This window comes from Schistocerca nitens, chromosome 12, assembly GCF_023898315.1.
Source record: "Schistocerca nitens isolate TAMUIC-IGC-003100 chromosome 12, iqSchNite1.1, whole genome shotgun sequence".
NCBI classification, from domain to species: domain Eukaryota; kingdom Metazoa; phylum Arthropoda; class Insecta; order Orthoptera; family Acrididae; genus Schistocerca; species Schistocerca nitens.
Window position 1 is genome coordinate 98375810 of NC_064625.1, and position 17782 is coordinate 98393591.

The 17782-nt window shown below is 39.0% G+C and overlaps 1 protein-coding gene across 1 annotated transcript in view; it reads left to right on the forward strand.

Moving 5' to 3' along the window:
- LOC126215118 (5'-3' exoribonuclease 1) overlaps positions 1-13482 on the forward strand; it is a 185714-nt gene extending 172232 nt beyond the window's left edge. The window contains exons 33-34 of the mRNA XM_049941772.1: positions 6806-7120; positions 12665-13482. Coding sequence (XP_049797729.1) covers positions 6806-7120; positions 12665-12949 — 600 coding nt within the window. The 3' untranslated portion in view covers positions 12950-13482. The remainder of the gene's footprint in view (positions 1-6805; positions 7121-12664) is intronic.
- The last annotated feature ends 4300 nt before the right edge of the window (positions 13483-17782 follow it).

The following is a 17782-nucleotide window of genomic DNA, read 5'->3' on the forward strand; positions in this document are numbered from 1 at the left end:
CCAGCACTTTTTCCAATCTTGGATGCACTTCTGGAACTCACTTTTCGTTACAGTGTTCATCTCCTTCAGTGATTCAGTTTGTGTTGCATCAATGGTGGCATAATGACAGGCTTTCATGGTTCTCTTCAGCCTCAGCAATAGAAAGAAGTAACAGGGGGCCAAACCCAGCAAATACAGTGGTTGAGGCAACATAGTGGTTGTGTTTTTTGCTGAAATAATCATTAACAAGTATTGTGGTGTGACTGGGAGAATTATTGTGATACAATTTCCACAAGTGGTTTTGCTAGAATTCTAGTTGTTTTCTTCAGATTGCTTCACACAAACAGCACATAACTTCTAGGTAGTATACCAAATTGACTGTGCAACGTTAAGGCAGAAATTTTTGATGCATTATCTCATTGTAATCAAAGAAAATGGTAAAAACAAAGATTCTGTAACTTACCAAATGAAAGCGTTGGTACGTTGATAGAGACAATAACAAATGCAAACACACACACAAATTTCAAGCTTTCGCAACCCATGGTTGCTTCATCAGGAAAGAGGGGAGGAGAGGGAAAGACGAAAGGATGTGGGTTTTAAGGGAGAGGGTAAGGAGTCATTCCAATCCTGGGAGCGGAAAGACTTACCTTAGGGGGAAAAAAGGACAGGTATACACTCTCACTCGTGTGCGCGAACACACACACACACACACACACACACACACACACACACACACACATCCATCCGCACATATATATAAATCTTTTTAAATCTTGATTTTACAGGCAGTTTCCATTGGGACGATTGGGCTGGGTTTCAATGTCATACCCATATAACCATATTTTGTCATTTGTTATAATCTCCTTCAGAAACTCTGGATCATTGTTGATTTCATTCAGCAGCTCATGAGCAATGTCTGAGTGACATTTTTTGTCAAAATTCAACAATTTTGGAACAAAATTTGCTGCTACATGTTTCATGCCTAAAACATTGAGAAAATTGCTTGGCATGGGCCAGAGGGGATGCTGAAGGAAATGAACATCATAATGAAAAGTGAGTTCCAGAAGTGCATCCTAGATTGGAAAAAATGCTGGCATGAGTGTATTATATTTCAGGGGGATTATTCTGAAGTGGACAAAGTTGAAATTGATGAATAAATCAAGAAACGCAATTCTTGTTACTTTCCGATCACACCTGGTATTCTGAGGTTCAAAGAATCAATAATTCTTTAGTAATTAATGTGCTAGGGTATCAAGGGCAGTCACCATCTTTGTCTTCTCGGCCTTATCTGAAATGTTTATACCACTTGTAAACTCTTATCTTACATGTAGTACATTTTCAAAAGCCACGGTCAACATTTTGAATGATGTGGTGCAAATTATTCCATTTCTCAAGCAAAATTTAATGCAAATTCTTCAATCCCTCTTTTTCGAAAGTAAAAATTTGCCAAGCCTTCAAAAACACACACCTTTTTGACTGTCAACAATAGACTAAGTATTAAAAGCAGCTGAAAATGCAAATGTACATGAGGAAATTGTGTTCCAATAATATAATAAAATTTCTTTGAAAATCAGACTTATAATGCCCATGAAATTGAAAAATTCCTATTATTTTTTTTGTCTCAGTTTGTATATCCTATCAACCGACCTCTTATTTTAGTTAGGTTGTGACACACATTCTCTCCAGGGTTTGGTTCTGCACCTCCTTGGTAGTTAACCTGCCTAAATATCTTATCTTTGCCCATACCTCACTTTTGTCCACCACCACACTTCAGACACACATCTTCAGATAAAGACTTCCTGACACTTAAATTTACATTTGATGTTTCCATAAACTAGTTGCTGTTAGTAGTCTGCACTTTACGGCCTATCCACTACAGCCATCATCAGTTTTTTGGTGCCCAAAATAGCAAAATTCGTTGACTACTTCTAATGTGTGAGTTCCTCATCTAATTCCCTCACCATTGTCTGATATGATTTGACTACATCTCATTACATTTGTTTTACTTTCTTAATGTTCAGTTCATTTCAAGACATTATATGTTCCTTTCAACAGATCTTCCAAGTCCTTTAAGATTTTCTGAGGATTGCTGATGACATTGTAATTCTGTGAAAGTTTTTATTTATTCAGCTTGAACTTAAATTCCCTTTCCAAAGTCTCCTTGGTTCCCTTTATTGTTTGCTCACTGTAGAGGTTGAGAAACGTAGGGGATAGGCTACATCCTTGTCTCACTCCCTTCTCAACTACTGCTTTCCTTTCATGTCCTTCTTCTCTTATAGTTGCAGTCTTGTTTACACACAAATTGTCAAGAATATTCCACTCCCTGCTGTCTTCGGAATTTGAAAGTGTGTGTGCTGCAGGCAACATTGTCAAAAGGTTTCCCTAAATTAACGACTGCTATAAACATAGAAAAGCTATTCTTTAACCTTACTTTGATCTTGTGCCTTTGTTCCACATTAGCACAGGGTCAAAATTTGTTATGGACAAATTTGTCATGGTTAATTATGGGGTGCCAAGATGCCCTTCCTGTCACCCCCTCAGGAGAAAATATGTGTACTCCAACAGTCTGCATATAGTGTTATTTACATGACAGTGAGTGAAAGTTTCATAAATGTTTGCAAACTGCATAATTGATGCAGGACTCTGGTACTAGCCTGGCATTTACTCAGTTGGATGTGGGAAACCACCTAAAAACCACATCGAGACTGGCTGGCATGTCTCCCTCATCTTTAACCTGTCAGGCTGATTGGATCCGGGGTCAGTGCAGCTCCCCATCCCAGAAGTGCTGCTTTAACATGCACATCTATCCAGGCAGGTCTGCTGTTCTTTAACTTGTCTTCTAAAACACGTAGTAAGGCCCCACTATTGCTCCTACATTTCTCCAGAACCCAGACTGATCTTCTCTGAGGTGGAGTTTACCAGTTTTTTCCATCTTCTGTAAATAATTTGTCATTGTTTTGTAATGACAACTTATTAAACTGATATTCACACCTGTTGTTACCTAACACTTTTATTTTAAATCTTTTCCATTTTTACCACCACCCCTATCCGATTTCTCAGAAAACTTCATTTCACTTAGTTGCTCCTATTTTTTTTTTCTCTCTCTCTCTTTTGTCCATGAACCTGGTCACTGCATTTGAGTTCACTTGCATAACTTACACACACTGTACAGCAGAGTGAAAATCATTCTGGAAACAATCTCACGAGGCTGTTGCTATGTCAAGTCCCCGCAATATCCTTTTTTCCAGGTATAGTAGTCTTGCATGTTACGCTCGGGTACCTCTGTGAAGTTTGGAAGGTAGGAGATGAAATACTGATGGAAATAAAGCTCCAAAGATAGGTCACAATTTGTCGCGTAACTCAGTTCGTAGAGCACTTGCCTGTGAAAGGCGAAGATCCTGAGCTCGAGTTCGAATCAGCACTCAGCTTTTGTATGTAAGGAAGTATCGTGTCAGTGCGCACTCCACTGCAGAGTGAAAATTCATTCTGGAAATCTATAAATGTCCCAATGACTTTCCTATGTCAACTCTGTTCAACACTTCATGAGAAAAGATACTAATGCTTTTATATGAATTGCTATTTTCTGAATCTGTGCTGCAAGTTGTGTAGTAGCCTCTGTTTACTGAAGAAAGATTCCATTTGATTGGTCCTAGTGATCTAGCATTAAAGTATGTGACTGGAAATTGAGATGTCACGGGATCGAAACCTGGCCGGAGTATAGAAATTTTCAGTCTGCTTTTAAACTACTCGTCTACTCAATGATGAAAAAGAGTTGTCAGAAACAACACATTGTTTGGATTGCTCATCAACTTGTAGATCCCCTTTCCCCAGCTGGATAATGTGAGTAGATTAGGAACATAAGTCACTGAAGTGGCTTGCTATTGAAAGCCTCAAAAAATTATTATCTAGGATTACTCTTTCAGGTAACTTGCTCAGTGCTGAGTTCATGGAAGTTGATCTGTAATTCTGTGTCAGTTGGTGCTGTCTTTCTGTGCTGTTGGTATCTAAGTGATTTTTAAAAGATCATGAAACTTTCCCAATTGAACTGTGTATTAAATTTGTTAATGGTTTTGTTAATTCACTTCTTCATTCTGTAAGTTATGACATTCATTAGACTCTCTCTCTCTCTAATTTTTTTTTTTTTTTAAAAAACCTGGGAATAATTTTTAGGGCATTACAGTCTGAAACAGTCATCACGGAAAAAAGATTACTCATTTTACTTGAGTTAATTACTGGTGTTGAACCATCCATTTCTTCTCTCCACGCCTTACTAAATTGATCTATGAGAGTCTCACATATTGTGTTTGGCAAACTTGACAGCATTACATTTTCTTAAAATGAGAATACTTTGGACCTTAAGAGAAAACAAGTTACCTTCATATCTAAATAACACATAGTTAGTTAATCAGTCAGTTATTTAGTTGTTCCATAGATTATTTGAATGATTCTTTTATTGAAATTATTTGGGACGAGTCAATTATGGAATATGTATACACAATTAGTGTTAACATTAATGAACACCTTATGTTTTAGTCATACCCACGCAGCTACACTTAGAAACAAGGTTTGTACCTCTCCCTCTCTTCTTCTTATATGTATATAAAAACTGGCTGCCTTTGAATTCATAGGACTCAATCGGGATCATGTAATCAGTTTCGGCTTTACAGTTGTCCTCAGAATCTGTAAGAAGGAAACACCTGATTGCATACATTCTCTGTTATGCAGCATTTGGTGTGGCATTTCCAATGGACTGTTTTGGAACACCGTTATTGCCCGGCTCACATTCCAAGTGATTTTCACCTCTTTGACCATTAAAGAAGCACCTGCCTGGCCCTTCCTTCAGAACTGGCGCAGACAGGTGGGCTGCTGTTAAGTGACTCCTTAACTTCGAGCCCGAGTTCTCTTGTGTGTTTACCACAGATTGGTTTACCAGTAGAATGAATGCTCAGACAAGTGTGGTGACTGAATGGAAAAGCAATATGGAGCATTATCTGAATGGTGTCCACTGTCTCTGACACAAAAACACTAATGGTTACTCACTTTGTTTACTTTCACTCGTATTATCTGGTACGGGGTTACATCTGTGGGCAAGCGTGTGCACATGCCAAGAACATTCCGAGCCCAGTAAGGGGCGGTCAGGTTGGTTGTAGTGTCAGTTTGTCAACTTTGTGTAAGCCATCATTCAGCTGTCGTGTAATTGTAACTGTTACCATGTACATATATTCCACCGTGACATTTGTTGTTGGCAGTATTGACTTGTTGAGAAGAAACTGCTGCACTAATGCTTGGATAACACTTTCTGAATTAATGTTTTTAAATGATCTTCATCAAACCTCAAAGGTCTTCCTGAACATGGAGAGTCACTAATGTCAGAATGATCTTCCTTAAAGGGCACCTCATGCTCTAAAGCAAAATCACAAAAATCAGCAGGTGGTCATTTGTGCATCATTGCTTGCTCATCATCAGTCCACTTATGAACAACACTGACCATTCCTGTCCTGTAACTGAATGGGGTAGCATAGTGTTTAGTACACTGGACTTGCATTCGAGAGGACGACTGTTCATACCTGTCCGGCCATCCTGATTTAGGTTTTCCGTGATTTCCCTAAATCATTAATGCAAATACTGGGATGGTTCCCTTAAAAGGGCATAGCCACTTTCCTTCTCCACCCTTCCCTAGTCTTAGCTTGTGCTCCGTCTCTAATGACCTCATTGGCAATGGGATGCTAAACCCTAATCTCCTCCTATCCTGTATTATTACTGGTGCTGAGAAATGATGTCTTTATGCTAACGTATGGAAATGGAAGGAATGGTTGCGCCCAAACAAAGCAGTAACTCCCTCTATAAAGACCTGCATGCATCTAAAAAAGATAATGTTATGCATCTGAGGGAACAGCAATGGTGTGGTGTACTACGAATTGCTTCCCCAAGCTGAAACCATCACTAATCACTTTTATTGTCAACAACTGAGACATGTTGCAGACACAGTCCAGGAACAGTGAGCAGGAAGACTGCGTGAAGTGGTACTACTCCACAATAACACCCGGCCACATCCTGCTAGACTGACAAAAAACACTACACAGAAGTTGAGTTGGGAAGTCATTCTGTGCCCAACCTATTCCCTTGTTCTTGTATCCTCAGATTTTCACCTTTTCCACTCCCTATTAAACAATGTTCAAGGAAATTCCACTACAGATGAAAATGCGCTCTGAGCATGGCTTGCCGAGTTGTTCTCCTCAAAACCAGTGACTGAATTGAAAAGCTACCCCAGCATTGGAAGACTGTTGTAAATAGTGAAGGAGAATATATTGTTCATGACTAGAGTCTCCGCTATGTGTATCTGTGGTGTTTATTAAACTTGTGCAAAAATGCTGCAAATTTATGCACCAACCAAATAAGTACACAGAGCGCCTCCGTAATTTTCTCTCTCTCTTCAACTTCCCAAATGGACATTTTCTCACAGATGACTCATTCCCTTTATTACTGAAGCATCATTGTGTTACGTGTCTCTATCTTCCAGTAATCAAATTGGGTGCCCAGAATGATGTACAGTCAGGAAGTAGTCTGGCAAATTTTGTGAATGATGCCGTCAGTGCTTGAATTCGACTTTCACAGATGGTTTTTCAATTTTGATATCCTGTAACTATGTTCAGTCAATCGTTCCAACTGAAATCCATTCCAAATAGGTATTCATAAATATTTCACTAATGTTACAAATTCTGGTGATAGTGCAACTGAACGGTTAGCTACTTTGGACTATAGTCTATTCTAAAACTTAGAAGTTTCACAATTGCGGCAACCACCCACTGTACGGCTTATGTTGCAGGGTTCACAACAGCAGCAGTACAACCGCCGCTCCGGTCTGGCAGAGGCCGGCCACGCTCAGTACGGCCCAGGCACGAGCGGAGGCGTCGCCGGAGGCCTCCCGCCGCGCCTGCAGAACCTCCATCACCACCAGCCACACCAGCAGCTCTTCCAGAACGTGGCCCCTCCGCCAGGGGCACTGCCCCCTCGTTTTCTCGGGCAGCAGGCGCAGCCGTTCGTGCCACTGCAGGCGGCCGTCAAGTCCCGCGCCGTCACCGGTCGCGGTTCACAGGGCGAGGAGGGTCGTCACAGAGGGCAGGAGAGTGAGCGGGTGCAGGTCAGTTCACTCCCTCTATCTTATACACAACCACCATCTGATAAATTTCTCTAAATCGTAAATTTAAGAAAGTATACTTATTTTCCATCTGTCGATCACTGATTTTATTATTTCAGACTACTGGTTCCGACAGTGATCTTTAGATCTTAAAAAACTCTATATTACTAACCAACTATACCAGAATCTGGAGCCTAGTAACAGCTGCAGGTTGACTATTTAACGGCTTCTAGGGCAACAAAAATGATTTGCAATATTTTAACAATACCAGAGAAGGAAAGTTGCTACTCACCATATAGCGGAGATGCTGAGTCGCGATAGGAACAACAAAAAGATTCACACAATTAAAGCTTTCAGCTATTAAGGCTATTGTCAGCAGTAGACACACACACACACACACACACACACACACAACCGCAACTTGCACACACGTCCGCTGTCTTAGAGAACTGAAACCACATTGCGAACAGCTGCACCAGTGCATGATGGGAGTGGCGACTCGGTGGGGGTAAGGAGGAGCTGGGGTGGGGAGGGGGAGGGATAGTACGGTGGGAGTGCTGGACAGTGAAGTGTTGCGGTTTAGACGGAGGGCAGGAGAGAAGGTGAGGAGGGGGGAGGGTGTAAGTAGCAGAAAGGAGAGAAATTAAAAGACTGGGTGTGGCAGTGAAATGATGGCTGTGTAGTGTTGTAATGGGAACAGGGAGGGGGCTGGATGGGTGAGGATAGTGACTAAGTAAGATTGAGGCCAGGAGGGTTACTGGAACGTAGGATGTATTGCAGGGTACATTCCCACCTGCGCAGTTCAGAAAAGCTGGTGTTGGTGGGAAGGATCCATATGGAACAGGCTTTGAAGCGGTCATTGAGATGAGGGATATCACGTTTGCCAGCGTGTTCAGCAACAGGGTGGTCTACTTGTTTTTTGGCTACAGTTTGTCGGTGGCCGTTCATGCCGACAGACAGCTTGTTGGTTGTCTTGCCTAATAGAATGCAGCACAGTGGTTGCAGCTTAGCTTGTAAATCACATGACTGGTTTCATATGTAGCCCTGCCCTTGAGCCTGATGGCTGCAGAATGAGTAGTGAGTAGATGGAGTGTACAGGGAAGAGTAAGCACAGCAAGTTCCAGGAGGACTGCACCACAAGCAAGTCATAGCATTGTTGCACAGCTCTGATGAAAGGATGGATGATGACAGCTGAGATCTGGCGAGAGGTTCTCCACAGACCGCCAGGAACAGGTCACTGGGAGTTGGATCAATGTTTTGAATGTATTCTGTTATGTTGAGTGATAGGTCTCACTTCTGTTTGTGGTAATCAAATTGACTCTTACGTGTCCTTATATGACCTGGTGAGGTAGTGGTTCTCGAGATGTGTCACTCTCTGACTTGTAGAGTCTTGGTGTGAGGAATTAGTGGATATGGCAATAGGACTGATTTGGTAATTGTTGAAGGGAGGCCGTATGCTCACTAGCATGTGGCAAGAATGGTAAACCTTTCATGACTGGGGTTCCAGATGGCATTTTCATCTAGGATAGTGCAAAACCTGTATTGCAGTTCACACAATAGATGTCTAGATAATTGTGGCAATCCTAGACCGATCTGGCCAGTTCACTGATTTGTCACTGAAGGGGCATGTCTGGTAAGCGATATACTTTCATACTGGCCTCCCATCAACAATCTTAGTGAAGTGACACAGCATGTGCTTCAGGCATAGCAATAAATTGCTTAAGATGACATTCCTAGGTCACAACTTATAATGATGTTGCTAATGGACATCAGTACCAAACAGAATGAAAATGTACTCATTTAATACTCATTATGCAATGAACATCTGAACAAAAGAGAAGAATGTGATAAATAGGAAATGGAAAAAAAAATCCTTTTGTTCTATGATCAAACTCAGTGCCATTTTTTGACTAATTTCTTATTATTTATTTACCAAATTTCTTATATTTTTGCCACGTATGGTATCTCTTCTGCCAAAGTCTTTATTATTTTTGTCAAATACGGTGTAAGTTTTTTGCCAAATTCGTTGACCATGTTGCCACAGTTGGTGTTACTTTTTCCTCAAATAGAGATGTTACTTTTTTGCCAAAATGCAGAGTTTTTTTGCCAAATTTAGTGTTTCCTTGCCAAATTCAGTGTTTCATAGCTATATTCTTTATTATTTTTGCTAATTTTGGTACTATTATCATCGTGACATCGAAGTTCATTACAAAGGAAATGAAGTGTCAGTTTAAGATTATACACCAACCTCAGCCTTGAGGAATTTAGAAGGAAAAATGCAGTTTTAATGTTCAGTTATGAATATTAGTGAACTGCAGTCCTCAGATTTGTAAAATTTTTATGCAGCAAAATTATGAATGGTCCAATACCTCAGTGCCATTTATCTCACGTAATTTTGCTAAAAATGCTAATTTTGCATGATTGTTTTTGCAGAATTTTCCTGACCCTATTGATGAATGTTCGCCTGATGTTTTGTGCTGTAACTCTTTCCATTTATGTAAGCATACCTGTCACTCTTCACTGTATCATCATCACATTCCGACTTGAATGCCAGCTCACAGACATCGCTATTTAACGTCTCCTTAATGTTTTCAACATCTACTTTTTTAGTCAAAAATACGTACTATGAATGAAAATATTTGATCTAACTAAAACAGAATACTTTAACACTGTTTGTTATTTTTTCAAAAATCATCAACCTGTGTCTGAATAATCTGCAAGCAGGATTATCTGCACTTAGATAATTGGAAGCTTGCTGTATTCATTAAATATGTTTTCCTTTTGTGTATTAAAGTAATCGTCCAAATCATATTTTAATAGCTCAGTAACAAGCACTTGAGATACGAATTTTATATACCTCCCATCAAATTAATTTCTTAGAGCATGACACATTATGTAATTCTTGGAATCGGTTGTATTTTTAACAATGGTAATTTTAGAATGTTGTCCCTCTCGGGTAAATTTCTGATGCAGATGTTCACTAATTGACATCTATATGACTGCTTTGAAATTCACGCCTACATCCTTTCTCGAGGGTTTATCAAGCCGCCGTCAGATAGTTTCTCAACTGTTCCATTCTTGAATAAGACATGAAAAAAATGAATACCTAAATATTTCCGTTTGAGCTCATATTTCTCCTATTTTATTACTGTGGTTCCTATGTTGGTGAGATTCAGGAGAAAAGTTGGTGACTGAAATTTCACAAAATGATCTCGTTGCAATGAAAAAGCCATTGGTTTAATGATTGCCATCCCAACTTGATTATCATATCCATAACATCTCTCTCTCTCTCTCTCTCTCTCTCTCTCTCTCTCTCTCTCTCTCTCTCTCTCTCCTACTTCGTGATAATACATAATGAGCTACCCTTCTTTTAACTTTTTCGATATCTTCCGTCTCCTGTCTGCTAAGGATCCCATACCTTGCAGCAATGCTCCAGAAGAAGATGGACAAGTGTAGAGTGGATAGTATCTTAAATAGATTTGTTGCATCTTCTAAATGTTCAGCCAATAAATTGCAGTCTTTAGTTTGCCTTCCCCACAACATTTTCTGTTAGATAGCTTCTACGTAAGATGTTTGTAATAGGGTATTTGACTGTTTTCTTGAACTCATCTCAAATTGTTAATTATACCATTTTATGCTTTTTGCCTTCATGAATTTCAGCACCCTTGTATAAAAACAGAAATAAAATTTGAATAATTTGAATGCCTGCTAAAATGCTCCATTTGAGTCAACTGGCTAGCTCGCTGCTCATACTGTCATAAAGCTAATTCACAGTGATGTCTTGGTTTGGAATTTACATGTCAGAAAATGGATTCCAAATGCTGTGTAGTACTACACTGTACAAATACATCCATAAAAACTCTGGAAAAATTGTTTTTGATTGTTTCAGAGAGTGAAAAGGTATGTAAAAAATTAGTTGCACTGTACCAGCAAAATGCCATCGTGTCGACGCCAAAATTCCCTTACTTAATTATAAATGTTTTGCACTCTGAAGTTAACATTAATTTACCTCAGAGATATGCTTTCTCACTGTTACAAAGAAGGACAGTGTCAGTCAACAAAATTTAACTCTTAATAAAAATTATCGTTATACCCACTTCCTTGGACAGCATTAGCAGTTTGGTTGGTAGAGCGGTGGACTGTCGAATGTTAGAAGATGATATCCATAGATCGCTGGTTTAAATCTAGCCTGCAATAATATTTTAACTTATTTATAAAACAAATTGACAGTCCTTTCATGTGAAAACCAAATCACAATTACAAAACTTCACCAGACTGATTACAGTGTATTTTTGTTTTTCTTGGCATTTACATGAACGTACATTTGCAATAATTGTTCACACACATCACTTTCAAAAAGATATTTTCTAGTTAATGTGACCACTAATTTCTTATTTTAGTAGTAGTAGTATTTTTAAATCTTTGTACTGTTCAGCAAGGATCCTTATTGTTTAAGCTTTTGAAGTTTCATCATCTTGCATAAAATGGAGTTAAGTCTGCTTCAGACATGATGTTAGTTTACACTCACAAACAGTGCAGCCCTTACATTTGTGTTACCTGGATGTTGTACTAAACCTCGTTGTACTGTGGGAGTATGGTGATATCTTCACTGTTTGCAATGCTTTCCAAAAAAGGTAATTGTTTGTAAGCAAAGTAGATGCATTTATCCTCAGTTGTCCATTTTTCAGAGTAGATTAAAGTGAAGCTATATCCAATACATCTCATCATTGAAGCAACTGCTACAATGAGTTCTTGCTAACACTATTTTCAGATTTTGTGTAAAATTATGACCCCTCCAGGACTCAGACCTATATTCTTCCTTTCCATAATCACATACGCTATCCATTGCACAACAGAGTGCATGCTGCTTGTGGCTCCTCTGCTGCGTAACTTGTATACTGGAAATCAGCACTAAGATTTTCAACAAGAATGGGGAAAAGAATGGCCATCCTTGCACATATCACTGCTCTGAATGAGTGGTGCATAAACACATCAAGTTTTGCGAAGTTTACACTGTCAGCATTCATAAAATTCCTTTCTGTTGTTACTTAAAAGAAATAAATGTGTTTTCCATACCTAAATAGTGTAACTATTTGCAGAAAAAGTATGTAAAAACCTAGTAACTTTGGCTAACACTCATGTAACACACACATAGCTTCGTTTTATTCCTAGTCTGTGACGTCACCAGAGCTTCAGTCAATAACAGAGTATTTTCGATCATATGACAAAATCTTGAAATTTAATTATTTTTAAGCTTTAATTACACAAAAATGAGAGAGATTTTGTGCGAATATTGATTGCAAATGTGATTTTAATGTTATAATCACTCCAAATAACTGCTATAATCACTCCAAATATCAATAATCCGAACCATATTTTTAACATAAGAAAATAGTGTATTGTAATCCCTAGATATTTATTTGAATTAGCAACCATTACATTTGTGATATTTACCGTGTAATCCAAATTTAACAGATTTTTAATACTTGTGTGGAGGGCCCTTTACTTTTTATTGTTTATTAATTTCTGTGCACCACAAATTTTCAGAACTCGACAACTTCCGTCGAGCAGTCGCCCGTGAATAAGTCGAGTGGGGGCAATGTGGGAACTCCCGACAAAGTTGTCTCCACTGCTAGCAAGGGCTCCGGTGGGCCGGCAGCGCGCAAGACCCGCAAAGTGCGTATAGCGGCACGCTTCACTTACGGCCTGGACGTTGATGACGAGAAGCAGCCAGCTCTGCCAAACGAGGAAGAGAAAAAGGAGGAGACAAAGCAGGCAGTGGGCAGCGACTCAGGGGCTGTTGAGAGCCCCACCACCGAGCAGCAGAACTAGAGGCATTTTAATAGTGGTCGGCATTCGTCGTAGGCTGTGAACTGTTACTGTAACTACGCTTCAAAGTGAAAGAAAAAAAACGCTTCGTGAACTATCACAAACCTACCATTTATATATAGTGAGATCATATGCATGAGAAAAAAAAGTTCTTTTTGAATTTGTACTGAAAAACTGCAGTTGATTACATTTTAATGTACTCTTGGCAAATCTGATGACTGATCAAATTATCAGATTGGTCGTTGTATGTGCAATGACTTTTGAATTGCTAATTTTTAGTTTGCATGTTTGTGTTTATGGTTGTAGCTTTGATCAGTGTATTTTCTAATAGGCCCATAAAAAATGATTTGGTTAATGTGAAAACTGCTGATGTAAGCTGCATTCTGCAGCTTTACATCTCTCTCTGCATTTGTGACGACACACAGTTTCCAAATACTGTATTTCCAATACAGATTTGATTACTGCTGAACCATTTTTATAGTGTGAGTATCACATGTGATCCTGTATATTTTCAAATAAAAGGCAAAAGATAAAAATAGATGTGTTGAAAAGGGTAAGTTGTGCACACTGACTGGTTGGGTAACTTGTTTGACCACTGCTAACACAGATAGGAATTCTGCTTTTAAGGTCTTTTGAACAGAGTAGTATAGTAGAACAGCTCAGAGTTGAAAGAGAATAACTAATTCAGTTGTGGAATGCAGTGCTCCAGAAATTAATGAAAAATTGTAAGGTAAAGCATGTGGTTATGGAACTTGAGGGTGTCGTAAGATGGTCAATTTCCCAGTTTGATTACAGAAAGTTAAGCCAGTAAAATTTCTTACTCACTTTAGAAACAGATTTTTGACTGCATCTGCACTACTCTTTTAGAAGCTATACGCAAGAGTCTATCATACGACAGATAAGTTCAGGCCAAAAAGAAATCACCAATAAATCTATACTGAGCCTGCAGGCACAGCTCTTTTTAAGAGAAGTGTAGGTTGTTTATGTTTATCTTCCCATGAAACCTAATATGTGAACAATCCCATGTCTGCTATGTTCAATAGGGTATGGAACACAAATATTTTTAAGCATACCCCCCTTCCCCATAATAAGTTTTCCATTATTTACATACATTATCTGTACCAATGAAAAATACATCACTTTCATTGGTAACATAGTCCAGTTCCCAATCAATGTTGTGCTGATAATCCACTATCAATTCTTTCTATTTGTCACCTTCACCACCATCTGTGGCTTCTTTTTTACTGAATAATTCGTAAAATATTTCCCGTGGTTCTTTGAGAGCAAAAATCCCAAGTGGGTAAGACATCATTATTGTTACACAGAGATCATAACTGTCTCACTCAATTAGTAAATTAATCGAAAAACACTTGTTGTAGCATAATAGTATAATGCAAAACAGCTTACATGAGCAGTTGCGCAGGGTACAAAATGCACTGGCAGGAATCACTTTCCAATAAAACAGTGTAACAAGTAGAAATAAGCACAGAACTAAATGGAGCTTTGTCTTTTAGTGTTAAGATAGTGGGTGAATATATGTTGTAGTGCTGGCATTCTTTGTTGTGTGGGTTGAAGTACTTCATCCACAGTGCACATGCTGGGAGGTTACTGAACTTTGTGGAAGCACTGACAGCGGAGCCTGTGAATATATCGAATCATGGGAAGCAAATCTGTTCTCTGTCTAGCGAATCTGAATATCACACTGAATAGTAGAAGCATTGAGTCATCAATGAGCACATAAATAAGGTTCAAAACTGCGCACAAACTCTTTTTCAAGCTTGTGTGTGTGTGTGTGTGTGTGTGTGTGTGTGTGTGTGTGTGTGTTTTATATTCTAGTTCTAGCTTGAAAAAGGTTTCACCAGAGAGATAACAAGTTTTTGTACCAAATAAATTTGATTATCTAGTGAACATAAAACAGAGCTATTGGAAGTGATGCACAACCATTAACAGCTTATCATCGACACCTACCACATGGTAATCATTTACAGATAACCTCTCGTTGACCTTGTGTCAAAAAGCTCCATAAGGTCTGTGACAAAATTCAATTGTCATTCTACAGCAACAGAGTGATATACAAAACAAACTACTGCTGCTAGTAATTAGCCTGAGTCCGTAGCACAGTATTACACTACTGTTTAACAAGGACAGAACATTCACAATCATAATAATGAAGACTGTCCAGACAGCAGAGTAGTTCAATGTCGCTGACTCATTTTGGGAGGTAGTAGCAGGTGATGGGTAGTGTGGTATTAACAATAGCTGATACTGGAGTACCACAGCCCAGGCATTATTGGTACATTATCGTCAGTCAACTGTCATTTTATTTTATTTGATGACAGGCAGATGCTGATAATTACACAGTAGGTATAAGAGGCTGAGAGTGTAATCTACGATTTCAAAGTGCCAGTGACATTGTTTATGCGAAACAGGTTGCAAGTTAAATTAACCCATCCATTTACATGGATATAGCCATCACAGCAGCTCAGTGTATTGTGGTACAATGATGGGTACACCCATCACAGCACTGTAGATGCAACATACAACTCTTCTGTGAGCCATACCACTTGATGGCACCAGTTGTATGTTTATGAAACTGATGCCACACCACTAGATGGTCGCAAAAAATTGACATTTTTTGGAAGAGAATGATATTGGTGATGCAGATATTAGTGAAGACAATGACGCTGCAAATGAGATATCAACAATTAGCATATTGGAGGATAGGGAAACTGTAAGTGCACAATGAAGGGCAGCGTCACACGAAACTTGTGCCGATGTGACGACAAAATATTGCATCTTGAAAGGTGGCCCATTGAGACTGGGCCAATGTAGCTACTCGTTGTTTAACTGGCAGTTGCCCCATAACATCTGAAATAGAAATAATGGTTCTGCTGCATCTGGGACAAAATCCTTCAGAACTTCAGGTCGTAAATCAGTTTCTAACAGTGGCTTTTGACTCCATTGTGAGAGAAACTATCTCTTATGTAGTGACAACACATGCTGGTTTCCTATAACAGCTCATGAACTGAAGGCACACTTTGCTCTCTGCATCCTCATGTCACAGACATGAAAACCTTCTGTACAAGACAGTTGGTCACAAAGAAAAATAATTGAGACTCCAATATTTGCTAAAAGAATGCTACTGAGAAGATGTTATCTCTAAGTATTTGCACTTTGCTGCTGAATCACCAGAAACACAACACGGTAAACTGAGGAAATTAAGATCAGTCATTTCACAGCTGCTCGACAAATTTCAAAGAGTATATTTTCCTGATAAAAATGTCAGCATCGATGAAAGTCTGATGTTACTGTGTACTCAAATAGAAGGATACAAGGGATGATCAAATTTTCTATTTGAGAACATTACTGCTGTGTATATGCAATGTAATGCAACTTTGCTGTGGCTGTATAAGCACCAACAGGGGCAAGGGATTAGTGTGCCATTAGTGTCTTTCTGACATGTGGGATAAATGTGGAAATGTGATTTACGGTGACGTTATTACCAAATGCATCCAAACAGGACCAATGTGCTGTTAATTTTTTCTTGGCTGTGGAAGGGCAAACACTGGCAGACATCCATCAGAGAATGAAGAATGTGTACAGGGAAGCACATCTGTTGAAAACCATCATTATGGAATGGTCTGGCAAGGAGTGCTGCTGCTCTGTGATAATGCACATACCCACATCGCAAATGTTGTAACACAGACGTTATGCCAGTTCGAGTGGGAGACACTCACACGCCCACTCTATAGTCCTTATCTCTGCCCATGGGATTATCATGCCTTTGGTCTCTTAAAAAAGATGTTGAAGGGTCAACTGTTCCTGTTGGACAAGGATTTGCAGCAGGCAGTTACAGACTTCTTCAAGCAACAGGTCATGATGTTTTACCTTCAACATGGTGCATTAATGGAATAATTTCCTCAATGCCCATGGCAATTTTGCCTGAGTGGCATACCAATCGTGGACTTATGGTCCTTGAACAGAAACTTTTTGATTCCCCTTGTATTTTGATGTTCCATCATATGATGCAAAAAGAATATGAACTATCAACAGTCAATAAGGTCACTGATACGCTGAAATATTTATATATCTATAGCACTATCGGCTGTCGCCCATCCCTACTTTAGCCAAGACCAAACATTGTACATCATGACCTTACTCGAGTGGAGTTGTTGTTTTGTTAATCATTTCAGTTCTTACTTGCAGTTGAATTTAATGTAAGTGCTGTCATTTTTTGTGGAATGCTGTCCTGATAGTTTCTAATCTGTAACAAGAAAAATGCTTACACATTCGTGAGTCAGAAGTTTTAAATATCTGGATATAAATGTTGGGAGTGACTTTGTCTGGTTTAAATAGAACTTTTAATCTTTTCACTTTAAGTAGACCCAGACCTTATCACTTTTATTTGTCCATTTCTTGGCATGGCTAAATTTCTGACGAGTTCTTTTGTCCATTTCTATACATTGAGGCACCTGAAGGTGCAATTTAATTTGTGAAACCGGTCGTCTTCTTCAACAAAAAATTCTAACAGCCACAGTGGTCTTGTTTATTCAAATCATGGAATATTTTGACTGTGGTTGCACTACATATAAAACAGTGAGTACAATTTCTATAGCAGTTTAATGTTTGTGATGGAGTCATTGTGTGGAGAATGGTAGAACCTTGGGGTTACAATATTTCACAAGGCAGCGGTGCAGTAAAGATCATTATAAAAACATTACATTAAAATCAGTGCATAAAAATGTACTTGGATTGGCCAATGTCACCCAGAAATTGCATTCGATCAACAAAAATATCACCCAATTTGCTCAAAATATCTATATAGTATTAGCCCAA